Consider the following 16,506-nt stretch of genomic DNA (forward strand, 5'->3'; position numbering starts at 1 on the left):
GGGTCATGCAGCAAGACGATGATCAAAAACACAATCAAGTCTACCTGAACATGGCTAAATAGCAACCCATTTGAAGTTTTGGAATGGCCTCGTCAAAGTCCAGACCTAATCCCAATTGAAATGTTGCGGCAGGACATAAAACGAGCAGTAAATGCTTGAAAGCCCTAAAATTGTTGGGTGTAAGTGAGCAACTACCTTTTCACACACGGGCATTGGGTTTTGCATACATTTGTTTATTCAATTAATGAGATAAGAATGTAATTGTTATTTGTTCACTTATCTAATATTAGTTTTTGTTAATATAAAAAAAAATATGCGAAAGTAGAGAATTAGAAAGGGCTTTGATGGTCTCCGAGATGGTTACCATACTAGGGGTTGCAAACCCATGTGGGGACGACTGATATGAAAATGTGGTCCCGGGAGAATTTCCAAAATCCTGAGAAATAATAAATAAAAAAACAAAAATTGAAATGTCCTCTCAATGTCAACTGTGTTTATTTTCAGCAAACTTAACATGTGTATGAACATACGATTCAATAATTGAGACATAAACTGAACAGGTGCCACAGATGTGACTAACAGAAATTGAATAATGTGTCCCTGAACAAGATTGGTGGTCAAAATCAAAAGTAACAGTCAGTATCTGTTGTGGCCATCAGCTGCATTAAGTACTGCAGTGCATCTCTTCCTCATGGACTGCACCAGATTTTCCAGTTCTTGCTGTGAGATGTTACCCCACTCTTCCACCAATTTAGTGGAATTAAATTGCCGCGTGTACAGTATATTCGTTTGTCACACATACAGCATATAGAGCCTTTGAGTGGAAAATCAGTTTCTGCCGCAGCATCTTGTGGTGCTTTCAAGACAACTGGGAACTTAGAACAAATACGAGCTCAAATCAGGACTTCAGTGATCTTCAGGTCGGAAAGTCGTAGCTCAAGAACAGCGGTTCCCAACCTCCTTTGTTTACTGTATCACCAACTGAATTTTGCTCTGCCCGGAGTGCCCCCCCTTGTGCCTTTTACCAGTAGGCCTATGGTCTCATAAGTCTTCTCAAGTACCCCCTGTGTATAGTCCAAGTACCCTCAGGGGTCCTTAGTACCCCTGGTTGGGAATCACCGCTCTAGAAAGACGCCCGTGTTTGCAAGTTTTTGAAATTCCGAGTTGGATGACTGTTTTTTCCCCCCAGTTCTCTTGAACACACTGAAGTCGGAGGTTTCCGAGTTCCCAGTTGTTTTGAATAAGCAGCATCAAACCTTCAAACCTTAAATTGCTTCAAAGTAGCCTATTAGATCTCATCTCTTTCTAAATTTCTAAAGGATATTTTCATCACATGAAACTACTTGCATGTGTATTGCCCTTTTGACAACTGTTTTCCTGCTTAATTGCATTATGGAATGAATACTCACACGCAGCCTACTGCCTTGTGTGCATTTCTGTGCTAATAATGTGAACAAATAATAGTTTTAACATTTAAAGCTAAATGTTCTGATCTGTTGCATCATTCATTGCTTTTTAACAGGTTTTTTTATGTATCCTAGGCCTACTGGTTGTATGAATTTGGGAGCTATCGTCCCAGAGTCTGTTTTGGAATAGCCTTTTTCTTTCTCGACAAGCTGACCAATAGAGTAGGTAGCCTAAACGTTTCTTTAATAGTAGATTTACATACGCTAGTGATTTCGCTGTTTGTTACTCGTCTTGTTGGCCGAGGAAAAGTAAATGTGGGCAGTTATTCTAACAGCTTCAAAGTGCACTTCAGAATTCGGTAAGAAAGACTGCACATTGTTGCATCCTCGACTTGAATGTTCTGTTAATATAAATTACCATATTTCTAAATGTTATTTCTGTCATTCTGAGAATCGTGGGTGGATGCCCTAATGAGGTTGCACACCCAATGCATGTGGGTCCGGCAAATTATTCAAATGTAAATTAAAATTTGCAGGTCAAATGTCCGCCACCACATTTTCCTAACGGAAACCCTGCCTCACCACCTGAGGGCTGCCTGGCATGGAGTCCAGGATCCAGATGCAGATGGAGGTGTTCAGTCCCAGGGTCCTTAGCTTAGTGATGGGTTTGGAGGGCACTATGGGTTTGAACTCTGAGCTGTAGTCAATGAACAGCATTCTCATATAGGTGTTCATTTTGTCCAGGTGGTAAAGGGCAGTGTGGAGTGCGATAGAGATTGCATGATCTGTTGGGGTGAAATGGAGTGGGTCCAGGGTTTCTGGGATGATGGTGTTGATGAGCCATGACCAGCCTTTGAAAGCATTTCATGGCAACAGATGTGAGTGCTATGGGGCGGTAGTCAATTAGACCGGTTACCTTGGTGTTCTTGGGCACAGGGACTATGGTGGTTTGCTTGAAACATAGGTATTACAGACTGGGTCAGGGAGAGGTTGAAAATGTCAGTGAAGACACTTGCCAGCTGTACAGCACATACTCTTGAGTAAGCATCCTAATAATCCGTCTGGTCCTGTGGCGTTGTGAATGTTAACGTCTTTGGGTCTTACACACATCGGCTACGGAGAGCGTGATGAAACTACACACTAACACAGTCACACATCAGTGTGGTTTTCAATAGTCATTTTTGTTCTCTGGCTATCCAGTGTCCATAACTAAAGCATTGTCAAAAAGCCCAAAATCCATGAAACAGACAAGGAAGAAAGTTAAATTGTAACGGCCTCCTCCAGTCCTCCTACAGCTCACATGAGTCCTTATCTCCTCCACAGGTGGCGTCTGAAAAGGTTGCAGGCAAGCTGAGTTCTACACTCTCATGGGTGAAGAACTCGGTGTCACACACGGTCAGTCAGATGGCTAGCCAGGTGGCCACGCCGTCTAGCCAGGTGGCAACGGTGCCCTCGTCCCTGCAGACCAGCACAGCCACCTCGTCCTCCACCTCCCTCTCCTCCTCGTCCCCCACTTCGGCATCGCCCGCAAAGCTCAGCCCAGATGAACTGGAGCTGCTGGCCAAGCTGGAGGAGCAGAACAGGTGAGGGGATCATGTCAAACAATCAATCACTCAATAACTGCCAAGTGTCAACATCATTCATGTTTCTGTTATGTCAGTCATTGACAGTAACTTAATTAGCACATCTCGGGTAATATTGTTTAGATTGGGAAGTTAGTCTAGCCAGCTATCTAAACTTGTAATAATCGTGGACGAGTTACCGACCGGGGGTCCCCATGATTTTGTTAGTTACGCTCACTCAGATATCATATTAAAAACGGCTAAATCTTCTCTTTATCCACATGGCAAAATGTGTAGGAATGTAGCAAACTTGCTTTAAAACTACAACATATATCTATGCTCCATGGGAAAATGTGTAGAACTCTTAAATGTAAATCTCACCGCTGTCTGGGGGGGGGCTAAAATGTTTTGCTCTTAAGGTGGGCCACTGCGGCCCTTCATGATGAGTTCAGATTTTTTTGTGGCCCCCACCCGCTTCAAAGTTGCCCATCCCTGTTGTAGACCATTGGCAAAGCCATTGGTTATGTAATGTTAATTGTCCATCTAGCAATAGAATTGCATGACACCCAACAACAGTGAGTATAATATTAACTGTGGTTGTGAAGGCATGGCACAGTCATCTTAGTAAGAACAGCCAGCCACACTCTGTCCCTGAAGTGTTCATTTGCCGAAACAAGATTAGCGTGCATTTAGTCCCCACTGCTGTCGCTCCACTCGCTCTCTTTCTCCCTTTTCTCCCACCACTCTCTCCTTCTGTCCCTCCTATGGCTCTCACCCTGCTTTTATAAGCAGTCTTAGTGTTGACATGGAAAAGATGAGAACTGGGAAGTGCAGCCGGTTGCTTGGGTTTATACTCACTGCTGTGTAAAGCCTTCTCAAGTGTAGAATACTGTAGTCCGAGCCCTGTGAGATGTAGCCTTGGCTTTTACAGACCGAATGAAGGGTGGGTGAACTGATCTGTTTCAAGTGTGAGAGCGATGCTCATAGTGGGGCTGAGACAAACTGTAGTAGGACACATCTGAAGGTGAAACTATCTGCACAATCTGCTGTGTTAGATGAGCAGGAAGTGAGAGTGATAATGGTTTTTTTTCCCCCATGCTCTGTAAAGCTTGGTTATAGACTGAGAGAGAGACTTCTGCTTTCACTAGTGATGGATGATTCTTATCCTCTTCTCGCTACCTTTTGGCATCAGTCTCTCACTCCATGGACTGTACCACAAGGATGTCTCACTAGATTTTATTATTCAACTTTTCCTTTTCATTGTCCTGGGCTGACCTCTAAGCACCTTCTTGAACAAAGGGTGGACAGAAGGCGTGGTGATGTAGAGGGGACTTCTGGGCTATTTGATCTTTGACCCAGATCTCAACCCCTGCAAGCAGGGCCACAGCTGGCCTCTTTCACGAGGCACATGTCTCTGCTGCCCCTCCCTTTTCTTCCCTCTTCCATCCCTCCCTCCTTCCCTGTGACTGACAACAATACCCTATCATCTGCCACAGCCCACAAAGACCCTCATGTCACCCTGATAAAATGTAGAGTGCTTGTTGCCCCCTTAGAAAAGGCTGTGTCAGGTAGGAAGCACGGTTTTAAGGATCATTGTTACTGTGGACTGAAAATGTCGTTGCTCATTAATGTTTTCGACAACAAACAAAAAATGTTTAATTGACATCCTTCCATTGAAAATAATCATCTTTGAAGAAGGAAAAAGCAAATAATATTCACTGCATGAAGATTCATTCAGGTGTGTGATAACCCACTGATATTGATGTTGAGATTCCTTGTTCTTCCCCTAATGAATGCCAAGATGAAAAACAGAAATGTACAGTGCATTCATAAAGTATTCAGACCCCTTCCCTTTTCCCACATTTTGTTACGTTACTGCCTTATTATCAAATTGATTAAATAAACAATTTCCCTCATCAATCTACACACAATGCAAAGCGAAAACAGATTTTTAGAAATTGTTGAAAATGTATTTCAAAAAGAACTACACAGAAATACCTTATTTACGTAAGTATTCAGACTCGAGGCTGTAATTTCTGCAAAAGGTGCTTCAACAAAGTACTGAGTAAAAAGTCTAAATATGTATGTAAATGTGACATTTCTGTTTTATATGCACACACATTTGGTAAAATGTATAACTTGTTTTTGCTTGGTCATTATGTGGTGTTATGGGTAGATGAGGAAAATTGTTTATTTAATCCATTTTAGAATAAGGCTGTAATGTAACAAAATGTGGAAAAAGGGAAGGGGTCTGAATACTTTCTGAATGCACTGTACATGCCTAGCTATCCTCTCTTTCTGACTGAGCAGGCAGACACTGATGTGCAGCAAAAACTAGGCTATTATCTGTGGGAACTGACAGATTACTTCTGTATTTTGAAATCCATGTTTGGAGAAGGCCTTTGTACCGTGTGTGTGTGTGTGTGTGTGTGTGTGTGTGTGTGACAGGGACAAGAGTCCCAGACTCAGTTCACTAGGCTGGTAGCTTCTCTGGATCGTCTACATAACGAAAGCACCATGAGTCTGTCTTGGTAAGCAACACAAGGATTGTTACTTCTCTTTCTAGATCACATGGCTCTTTTCTTGTTACCAAGAGGCCATAACGGAAGATGGTGTAACTGACATGGATTATTTGGCAACAAACCACATCGACTCGTTTAAATAGTTCCTCTCCTAGGAATCTTTGTGATTTCCATCTCTTATTCTGGTTATGCTAAATGTAATGGAGCCTGTACTTAAACTTTTCAGTAAATCTCAATGGTTTAATGTATTTTGTTTTGAGCTGTCTGTGAGAACCTAGTATGATCTGTTTGTGTACTGGTGAATTATTAGCTGAGGAGCAGCGACTAGGCTACAGACTTTCCTGTCTGCCACAGTGTATGTGCCAACTTACACTGTTCATTCTATCAACATTTGTGATGTATTTCTGAAAATAACATTGCATGAAATCTTCCATGGAGAGAGAAATTCTGCAGCATTGAAGGTCCCCAAGAACACAATGGCCTCCGTCATTCTTCAATGGAAGAAGTTTGGAACCTCCAAGACTCTTCCTAGAGCTGGCCGGCCAAACTTTATGGTGGAGTGGCCAGACGGAAGCCACTCCTCATGCATCATGTTGTGGTGATGTTTTCCAGTGGCAGGGACTGGGAGACCAGTCAGGATTGAGGGAAAGATGAACGGAGCAAAGTACAGAGAGATCCTTGATGAAAACCTGCTCCAGAGCACTCAGGATCTCCGACTGGGGTGAAGGTTTACCTTCCAACAGGACAATGACCCTTAGCACAAAACCAAGACAATGCAGGAGTGGCTTCGGGACAAGTCTCTGAATGTCCTTGAGTGGCCTTGACTTGAACCCGATAGAACATGTCTGGAAAGACCTGAAAATAGCTATGCAGCTCCCCATCTGACCTGACAGAGCTTGAGAGGTTCTGCAGAGAAGAATGGAAGAAACTCCCCAAATACAGGTGTGCCAAGTTTGAAGCATCATACCCAAGACTGCTGTTCTTTCTGTCAAAGGTGCTTCAGGAAAGTACTGAGTAAAGTGTCTGAATGCTTATGTAAATGTGACATTTCAGTTTTCTATTTGCAATAAATTAGCAAAAAACTGAGGCAAAATAAGGCTATAACGTAACAAAAAGTCAAGAGGTCTGAATACTTTCCGAAGGCACTGCGCCACCGGTATGATGCAAAACTACTTGTTTACTGTTCTAATTATGTATGGCATATGGCCAATGTAGGGAAAATGGAAAAGAAAACGCTGCACATTGCTGCTCATGTTCCCAGGTGATATTTATTTACAACAACGTTTCGACCCGTAGGTCTTCAATTGGCATCCATATCCCAGGTGGGGGTGGAAGGTCCTATATACCTAATATATAGGGGCAGTAGTCATCTCATCACTTCCTGAAACAGGAGGTAAAAAAAATAATATCATAGTTTCACAATAGTTCAATGGGGCGGCAGGTAGCCTAGTGGTTCGAGGCTTGCGTCAGTAACTGAAAGGCATTTTTTTTTATTTAATTGACCTTTATTTAACTAGTTAAGGCAGTTAAGAACAAATTCTTATTTTCAATGACTGCCTAGGAACAGCGGGTTCACTGCCTGTTCAGGGGTAGAACGACAGATTTGTACCTTGTCAGCTCAGGGATTTGAACTTGCAACCTTCCGGTTACTAGTCCAACGCTCTAACCACTAGGCTACCCTGCCGCCCCACTGTTCCCAGATAGGTTGTCTTAAATGGCTTGGCTATCAAATAAAAATGTATATATTAACATTCAATGATCTATATAAACGCTGGTGCAGGTGCTGACTCGGGGAGTAGAACACTTAAATGAGATCCGCACACTCCTAGGAGGTCAGATGCAAAAATGTAATGTCCAACGTTTCGACAGACAAGCTGTCTTCATCAGGGTATAATGACAAACACTGCGGGGTGACGCGTTTATATAGTGTCCAAAGACACACTGGTGTCTGTAAACATGGCTGGGTGTGGCCTGATATTGGTTCATTCTCATATATTAAAATAGCATACAAAAAAACATGAATGGATAGCGTACAGTCATGGATACAATTTGGCTACATAAACCTACAAACATTTACAATGAATAGCAAAACCACAAGAATCACAAGAATGGCTTCAGATCAAAGTCCACGTTGAGACCGAAGGCAACAAGGGTCTTTATATTAAAGATCCAGGCAGCCTCTCATTTTAACAATAAATTGTCGAGGTAATCAGATTTAACCACTATCGCTCTTTTAAAAACCTTACATGGGGGATATTTAAACATGGGTTTCAATTGTGGGTCAGTATCAATAATGTATCAGTGCTTCCTGATAATGGCCTTAAATGCCTTCTCCAATGGTGAGTTTTTGGTAAAGCATGATTGGACTTTGACTTTTGGTTGAAGGCTTTAGACCTTCAAAACAATCCTTGGCATGTTTTACCCAATTGTCTTTGTACCCTGTTTCCTTAAATCTTTGAGTGAGGTCCTTGGTCTGTTTCTGATAAGAAGCATCAGAGCTGCATATTCTTCTGATACGACTGCATTGACTTATAGGGAGACTTTTAATAAGTGGACGTGGATGAAAGCTGTTACCTCTAAGGAGGGCATTTATGTCCGTGGGTTTCCAATAGAGATCTGCAGAGAGGGAGGTTTTGTCGTTAATAACCATCACACCAAGAAAACTGATTTGTGATTGGTCATAATTAATGGTGACGTGAAGGTGTTCATTCATGGAGTTAAGCATGGAATTCCAAAAGATCTCCCTGGATAGATTCAAATATCAAAATATTTAAATTCATATATCTCATTCAAATATCTCAGAATTAGGAGAATATTGGAGAGAAAGGGGTTAAGGTCTGGATTCAGCACCACCTGTTTTTTTAAACATTCCTAGATATAGGTTAGCATGATTAGGAGCATTAGTGCTCCTCATCGCTGCCCCTTTTAGTCTGGAGGAAAAAGTCTCCTCTGAAGAGACAATAGTTGGAGGTTAGTACCAGTTCAGCCAAGTCCACAATACAATTAGTGCTGGGAATAGCATTAGAGGGCCATTCACTGAGGTAGAACATGAGGGCCTCTAGGCCGCCCTGATGGGGGATGTTAGTATATAGACTGGTAACATCGAGTACACAGAATAGAATTTTCAGGTATATGGTCCACAGATTTTTTCATTTATTTTTTAAATCATAGTCTCTAATAGACATGGGGAGGGAGATCACCCAGGGTTTCACAAAATGGTCTACAAAGGTAGATATATTCTCTGTCAGAGATCCATTACTACTCACAATGGGCCTGCCTGGTATAAGTAGTGTCATGCGCTTGTGAATTTTGGGTAGAGCGTATATGACCGCTGTGGTTGGGCAGTCAACTTTCATAACCTCATATTCGGTCTTTGTAATTTCCCCTTCATTCAAAAATGTTGACCATCCGATGATAGGGCAAAACAGGAAGGATATAACCCCACCCACCCACTTTGCCAAAGCACAGCCCCCACATCACTAGAGGGATATCTTCAACCACCAACTTACCATCCTGAGAGGGGAACCGGCCAGGCAGAGACAGCAAGGGTGGTTCGTTGCTCCAGAGCCTTTCCGTTCACCTTCACACTCCTGGGCCAGACGACACTCAAGCATATGACCCACTGAAGAGATGAGTCTTCAGTAAAGACATAAAGGTTGAGACCGAGTTTGCGTCTCTTACATGGGTAGGCAGACCATTCCATAAAAATGGAGCTCTATAGGAGAAAGCCCTGCCTCCAGCTGTTTGCTTAGACATTTTAGGGACAAATAGGAGGCCTGCGTCTTGTGACCGTAGCGTACGTGTAGGTATGTACGGCAGGACCAAATCAGAGAGATGGGTAGGAGCAAGCCCATGTAATGCTTTGTAGGTTAGCAGTAAAACCTTGAAATTAGCCCTTGCCTTGACAGGAAGCCAGTGTAGGGAGGCTAGCACTGGAGTAATATGATCAAATTTTGGGGTTCTAGTCAGGATTCTAGCAGCCGTATTTAGCACTAATTGAAGTTTATTTAGTGCCTTATCCGGGTAGCCGGAAAGTAGAGCAGTAGTCTAACCTAGAAGTAACAAAAACATGGATTAATTTGTCTGCATCATTTTTGGACAGAAAGTTTCTGATTTTTGCAATGTTACGTAGATGGAAAAAAGTGTCTTACGGCTTTGGGCCACCACGGGCTGCCAGAACAGCTTCAATGTGACTTGGCATAGATTCTACAAGTGTCTGCAACTTCCTGTGTGGATGCACCCCATGCTTTCAATATACTTTGTGTCCCTCAAGTGTTTCCTTTATTTTGATACCTGTAGAATGGACAGAGAGGTATTGCTCGAGTCGCTACAAAATGGAATATAACTTTGCTGATAATGTTTGGAATGAGACCAGTTCATGTGTACAATATCTACAGACCTGCATCACAATACATACTACACAACGAGGATGCAGAAGTGAATTGCTGTTCTGGGTATGTTTCTCAAACATGTAAAACCACAAACTGTAAAACCCTTGCTTGTGCCGTTCTCGCTGTGACAGTAACCCAGGCCTACCCTGACCCCCTCTCTCCTGACCCAAATATGGCTGTAACCCTACCCAGTCTGTGAGCTCTCCCAGTGACGTCACCATGCACCCGAGAGGCCCAGGCCCTTTTTCCGAGATCAGATTTATGGGCCTTTGTGTCGTAGGCCCAGACATAGCCTCTTCCCAACTGGCACCCTATTCCCTATGTAGTGCACTACTTTTGACCAGAGCCCTTGTGTAAGGTAGTGCACTACAGGAGAATAGGTTGCAATTTGGGATGCACAGAAGGGCTCGTCCGCAGTGCACTGTATAGGATGATAGGCATGGTTCCCTCTCACAGGCCAGGGGCCTGTTCAGTGTTTCCTCTGCAATCATTTAACTGTGGCGCTGCGCCACGGCAAAATCATTCCCGCCACGCCAAAAAAAAGATGTGACACATTTACTTTCCCTCTGCAAACAAAACGAGTAATGAATAGAAAAACCAGACAACCCCATAGAATAGTTTGTCTATTTACTTAGTCGTCTTGTTGTGCGTTCTATGCGAGATAAATATTTATTTCAAGGCGCATTTAACCTGCAAGTGCCATGGGGAGGGAAACGTGCATTTTGACAAGCAGTCAATGCAATACAATTCCTAATGTAATGTGGGAAACCGCTGTTTTAATGGCCTTTTGTTAAAAAGAGCGCATTCCAGCTTTACATTCCTAATTTATTTATTTCTCCATTCCTAAATATACGCAAACTGCACCGTTTTAAACCTGTACATTTTAGCAGTGGCATGGTTAAGCACGTTCTGAAATTAGATTTTTTTTTAAGTGGTCATGTTTTGTTCAAATTTAGGATCACATTGAAGTAATAGGTAAACAATTGTGCAAGTCCACTTTGTTTTCTGTCACCTGGGACCTTAATGCAAGTTAAAGGTTCATTTTAAATATCAGCCTGACTGAAAAATGTGTTTGGAGTGGACTGTAAAAATGCAATGTCAACCTTTGTCCTATAGTGATTATGTACCCATAAAAAATGGTGATATATGACGCTATGGCCCCAAATCAGCTTAACTCACAGTTGGGCTATAGCCTGGGCAGAGGCTAAGTGCAGGCAGTGGCAAATCTTTTCAAATATTCCTTTCTGGTGGAAGAGCAGAACAAGTTTGTGTCTGTCTGTCTGCGACGCTTACATGTTGGAGCAGTGACTGTCAGATGAGGAATGCACTTGTCTTACTGCAGTGAGCTAGTTTATCATGGGCTGGATAGAAGCAGTCCACCATCTTCTACCAACTGGATAATTGCTTTATTTAGCTAGCAAATAGATCCAAGTTGGCCAGAATTGAAATATAAAGATCAGCTGGCTGCTGGCTACTCACTACTGCGTTGGCTTGTGCTTGAGAGACCTGTGTACATTTTCTGTAATGCCTGCTACAAGAAGTGAGTCATTATTGATGAATCGCGATGTTGTCACCATGGGCGATAGACTATGCTGTCGTAATATCGCCCGACCCTAGTATTGACCCTGATGAAGTGATCATGGTGGTTGTTCAAGGCTTTACTATCTTATGTTCATTGCATTTTTGGTCGAGGAAACAAGCAGAAGTGCAGTGACGGGATGTGTTGTCCTGTCCACCTTTTTGAAGAGATGCACTAAGCCTTTCTATCTGTAACCCCATCGATCCTACATCCAGGGCTCAGAACTGTGGCGGCAGCAGACTTTGCTCCTATCATCACTGGGGCTGCTGTTCGGCTTCTCCTTTGCTGTGGCTCTGCTGTCATAAAGCTGTACTACACCTCACTGCAATTTCTACCTTCTTAAATGAGCTCATCTGTTTTTAGCGCTGCTCTAGAAGTGCCAGCATGATTTGGATAAATGTTCCGTATCAATTATTGGGTTACTTGCGTCAAGCGTTTACTCAATGTCCAGTAAACCCACTCTGCTTTCACTGCCCATATCAAATTATTGTCACTAATGAAAGGTTTCAGATTGACGGGGACATTGGCAGTTACGCTACATTGTTACCTGTGTCTAATTTTGTATTTGAGCTGCGTTCACTTCCAAACATTGAATGAGGGAACATTTAATTCTGTCCCGAGTCTAATGTCTCTCATTGCAGATCTTGTAGGCCTAAGTTGAACGGTCAAAAGAGGAAAGAAATGCTTAAGCCTGTTGCGCTTGTCTCTTTAGGTTGCTGGAGACGGACAGTAAGTCCCTCCGCTCTGTGAACGGATCCAGACGTAACAGCGTCTCCAGCCTCGTGTCCAGCTCATCGGCTTCCTCCAACCTGTCTCACCTGGAGGAGGACTCCTGGATCCTCTGGGGACGCATAGTCAATGAGTGGGAGGAGGTCCGAAAGAAGAAGGAGAAGCAGCTCAAGGTGAGACACTACTAGGCTATAGGTTCCTCTGGAAGAGTTACAGGAAACTCTTTCGACCTGGGGAAGCTGATCCCAAGTGGCTCCCTCCGCCTTTCCCTTGGGCTTAACCATGGCCTTCTGTAAGGTGGAGGCAATATGGTGGATGTTCCCCATGACACAGGTGACCGACGGTTGTCTATGAGCCAATGTATGCTTCGGACTAACTGCTAACCTTGTGCATTAGTCGTACCATAATGAGATCCTATTACTGTTATAAGACTGTAATGGCAAGCTAGCAACAAGTAACTAACACAAGTATTTGTAATCAATGAAGTTAGTCGACTTAGAAGCTGTTGTACAGTGCGGGCTATGTTTCATGTTGTAGATACTTTATTGTTCAGGTCTAATTCCAAAGGCCAGGTACGTCCCTCAGTGACCCCTACTGTGGCTGTTTTGTCATTGAACTTACGGTGTCAGTTCTGGTCTAGTTTTTTGTTCTCAGTGCCCCCTGCAAACTGATCGTGTGTAGTGCCCCGTTGCACTGAAACCATATCTATTCTACTATAGTTGCTACAGCAGTGGTTTCCACTATCGCTGGCTGTCGGCACTTTTTCCACTTAAATTAACTAGGCTCCTTTTCAATTCACTAGTCAGAAAAAGTCTGCTGAGCCCTCCATCTTCTAGCAATCTATTGATAGGACGGGCGCCTGTCAGTCACAAAGTGAGCGATGACAGGGAACCACTGCTGATCCTGTGTGTGTGTGTGTGTGTGTGTGTGTGTGTGTGTGTGTGTGTGTGTGTGTGTGTGTGTGTGTGTGTGTGTGTGTGTGTTGTGATTGCAGTCAAATTTCTACATGAAGGGAGAAGACCGCATGAAATTGAAGACCACACCTAAATTACATTCTATTTGTATTTGAGCAATATGATTGGCCATGCATTCAAGCACCACCATGCTCCCGCGAATCACTTCTCGAGCAGTACATGAGTTGATGCCTTTACACAGCACATGGGAGCTGTCCAGAGCAAAAAGAAGTGGCCATCAATCTACTCGCTGAGCTTATTTATTTGGGGGAAAGAGATTTACAAAAGTAAACCATGAATAGTGAACATACAAGCACATACAGTTGAAGTTGGAGGTTTTACATATCTTAGCCAAATACATTTAAACTCAGTTTTTCACAATTCCTTACATTTAATCCTAGTTAAAATTCCCTGTCTTAGGTCAGTTAGGATCACTACTTTATTTTAAGAATGTGAAATGTCAGATACTATTGTAGTAGCGAGAATTATTCATTTCAGCTTTTATTTCTTTCATCACATTCCCAGTGGGTCAGAAATGTACATACACTCAATTAGTATTTGGTAGCATTGCCTTTATATTGTTTAACTTGGGTCAAACGTTTCGAGTAGCCTTCCACAAGTTTCCCGCAATAAGTTGGGTGAATTTTGGCCCATCCCTCCTGGCAGAGCTGGTGTAACTGAGTCAGGTTTGTAGGCCTCCTTGCTCGCGCACACTTTTTCAGCTCTGCCCACAAATTTTCTATATGATTGAGGTCAGGGCTTTGTGATGGCCACTCTCATACCTTGACTTTGTTGTCCTTAAGCCATTTTGCCACAACATTGGAAGTATGCTTGGGGTCGTTGTCCATTTGGAAGACCCATTTGCGACCAAGCTTTAACTTCCTGATTGATGTCTTGAGATGTTGCTTCAACGTATCCAAATAATTTTCTTTCTTCATGATGCCATCTATTTTGTGAAGTGCACCAGTCCCTCCTGCAACAAAGCACCCCCACAACATGATGCTGCCACCCCCGTGCTTCACGGTTGGGATGGTGGTCTTCGACTTGCAAGCCTCCCCCTTTTTCCTCCAAACATAACGATGGTCATTATTTTTTTCAAAAAACATTTTTTTTCACCTTTATTTAACCAGGTAGGCTAGTTGAGAAGAAGTTCTCATTTGCAACTGCGACCTGGCCAAGATAAAGCGTAGCAGTGTTAACAGACAATTATGGCCAAACAGTTATATTATTGTTTCATCAGACCAGAGGAGATTTCTCCAAAAGTAGGATCGTTGTCCCCATGTGCAGTTGCAAACCATAGTCTGGCTTTTTTATGGCGGTTTTGGAGCAGTGGCTTCTTCCTTGCTGAGCGGCCTTTCAGGTTATGTCGATATAGGACTTGTTTTACTGTGGATATAGATACTTTTGTACCTGTTTCCTCAAGCATCTTCATAAGGTCCTTTGCTGTTGTTCTGGGTTTGATTTGCACTTTTTGCACCAAAGTACGTTCATCTCTAGGAGACAGAACGCGTCTCCCTCCTGAGCGGTATGACGGCTGCGTGGTCCCATGGTGTTTATGCTTGCGTACTATTGTTTGTACTGATGAACGTGGTAACTTCAGGTGTTTGGAAATTGCTCCCAAGGATGAACCAAACTTGTGAAGGTCTACAATTTTGCTGATTTCCTTTTATTTTCCCATGATGTCAAGCAAATAGGCACTGAGTTTGAAGGTAGGCCTTGAAATGCATCCACAGGTACACCTGCATTTGACTGAAATTGTCAATTTGCCTATCAGAAGCTTCTAAAGCCATGACATCATTTTCTGGAATTTTCCAAACTGTTTAAAGGCACAGTCAACTTGGCGTATGTAAACTTCTGACCCACTGGAATTGTGATACAATCTGTCTGTAAGCAATTGCTTGAGAAATGACTTGTGTCATGCACTTGCCAAAGGTCCTAACCGATTTGCCAAACTATTGTTTGTTAACAAGAAATGTGTGGAGTGGTTGAAAAAAAGAGCTTTAATGACTCCAACCTAAGTGTATGTAAACTTCCGACTTCAACTGTACAAGCTGCCTACTATTGATAGTTTACATAAGAAAGCTACACAAATACCTAGCATTAGTCTTGGCTAGCCTCTTTTGGAGTGTTTTTCTTAAAGGGGCTTCTCAAAATGACATACTTTAAAAACAAAAATGAATGCAACTAAAGCAATACAATTCTAAAGAATAGAGTAATGGCTTGCATTGCTAAATTATATTACACAGCTTTTTAACATAATATCCAAATGTAGCCTATTAACAGCTGAATATAGAGAGAAAGCATGCCAACCTACAGGTCTCGCATGACCCCAATGCATTTAAGAACTACACCATGTTCGGCCCAGTAGATTTTTGGCCAACTGGCCTGACTGAGACAGTGAAGGGGAAAAAAGTTCATTTGATCAGTGTCATTTCCTGATAGTTGCTGCTTGAAAATACAATCTTGCATGAGAATGTACCAGAGGCCACTAAAATAAAGCTTGTTCGGCAAAATAAATCTTAACATTCCGCCCCCAGCCTGGGGGAGCCTGGCTGGCTACTTGTGCTGCAGTGATGGTTGTCCTTCTGGAAGGTTCTCCCATCTCCACAGAGGAACTCTGGAGCTCTGGCAGAGTGACCATTGGGTTTTTGGCCACCTCCCTGACCAAGGCCCTTCTCCCCCAATTGCTCAGTTTGGCCTGGCGGCCAGCTCTAGGAAGAGTCTTGGTGGTTCCAAACTTTTTCCATTTAAGAATGATGGAGGCCACTGTGTTCTTGGGGACCTTCAATGCTGCAGACAGTTTTGTATCCTTCCCCAGATCTGTGCCTCGACACAATCCTGTCCCAAAGCTCTAAGGACAATTCCTTCGACCTCATGCCTTTCCAAATCATGTCCAATCATTTGAATTGACCACAGGTTGACTCCAAGTTGTAGAAACATCTCAAGGATGAACAATGGAAGCAGGATGCACCTGAGCTCAAATACGAATCTCATAGCGAAGGGTCTGAATACTTATGTAAATAAGGTATTTCTGTTTTTAAATTTTAATTTAAAAAAAAAACATTTAGAAACCTGTTTTCGCTTGTTATTATGGGCTATTGTGTGTAGATTGAGGAAAAATATATATTTATTCAATTTTAGATTAAGGCTGTAACGTTGAAAAATCTGAAAAGAGGGAAGGGGTATGAATACTTTCTGAATGCACTGTATCTGCCATATGGGACAAAACTGATATTCTCAATTTGTGACCTATTTTCTGTCCTATCTTGCAAAATTTGAAATTGTGTTTTACATTGGATAAAAGTACAAAATGGCATCGTTTACTGCAGTTGAGGAACAATGGAAAAGTAATTCTGGTTTGAAA

At 42.6% G+C, this 16,506-nt stretch overlaps 1 protein-coding gene across 5 annotated transcripts in view; it reads left to right on the forward strand.

Moving 5' to 3' along the window:
- Window positions 1–16,506, forward strand: part of LOC118358991 (ecotropic viral integration site 5 protein homolog) — a 93,360-nt gene that overhangs the window by 26,780 nt on the left and 50,074 nt on the right. For all 5 annotated transcript variants that reach the window (XM_035737085.2, XM_035737084.2, XM_035737086.2 and 2 more), the window contains exons 2-3: window positions 2,730–2,989; window positions 12,173–12,362. In XM_035737085.2, coding sequence (XP_035592978.1) covers window positions 2,811–2,989; window positions 12,173–12,362 — 369 coding nt within the window. In that variant the 5' untranslated portion in view covers window positions 2,730–2,810. The remainder of the gene's footprint in view (window positions 1–2,729; window positions 2,990–12,172; window positions 12,363–16,506) is intronic.

The sequence above is a fragment of the Oncorhynchus keta genome, chromosome 26, assembly GCF_023373465.1.
Source record: "Oncorhynchus keta strain PuntledgeMale-10-30-2019 chromosome 26, Oket_V2, whole genome shotgun sequence".
NCBI lineage: Eukaryota > Metazoa > Chordata > Actinopteri > Salmoniformes > Salmonidae > Oncorhynchus > Oncorhynchus keta.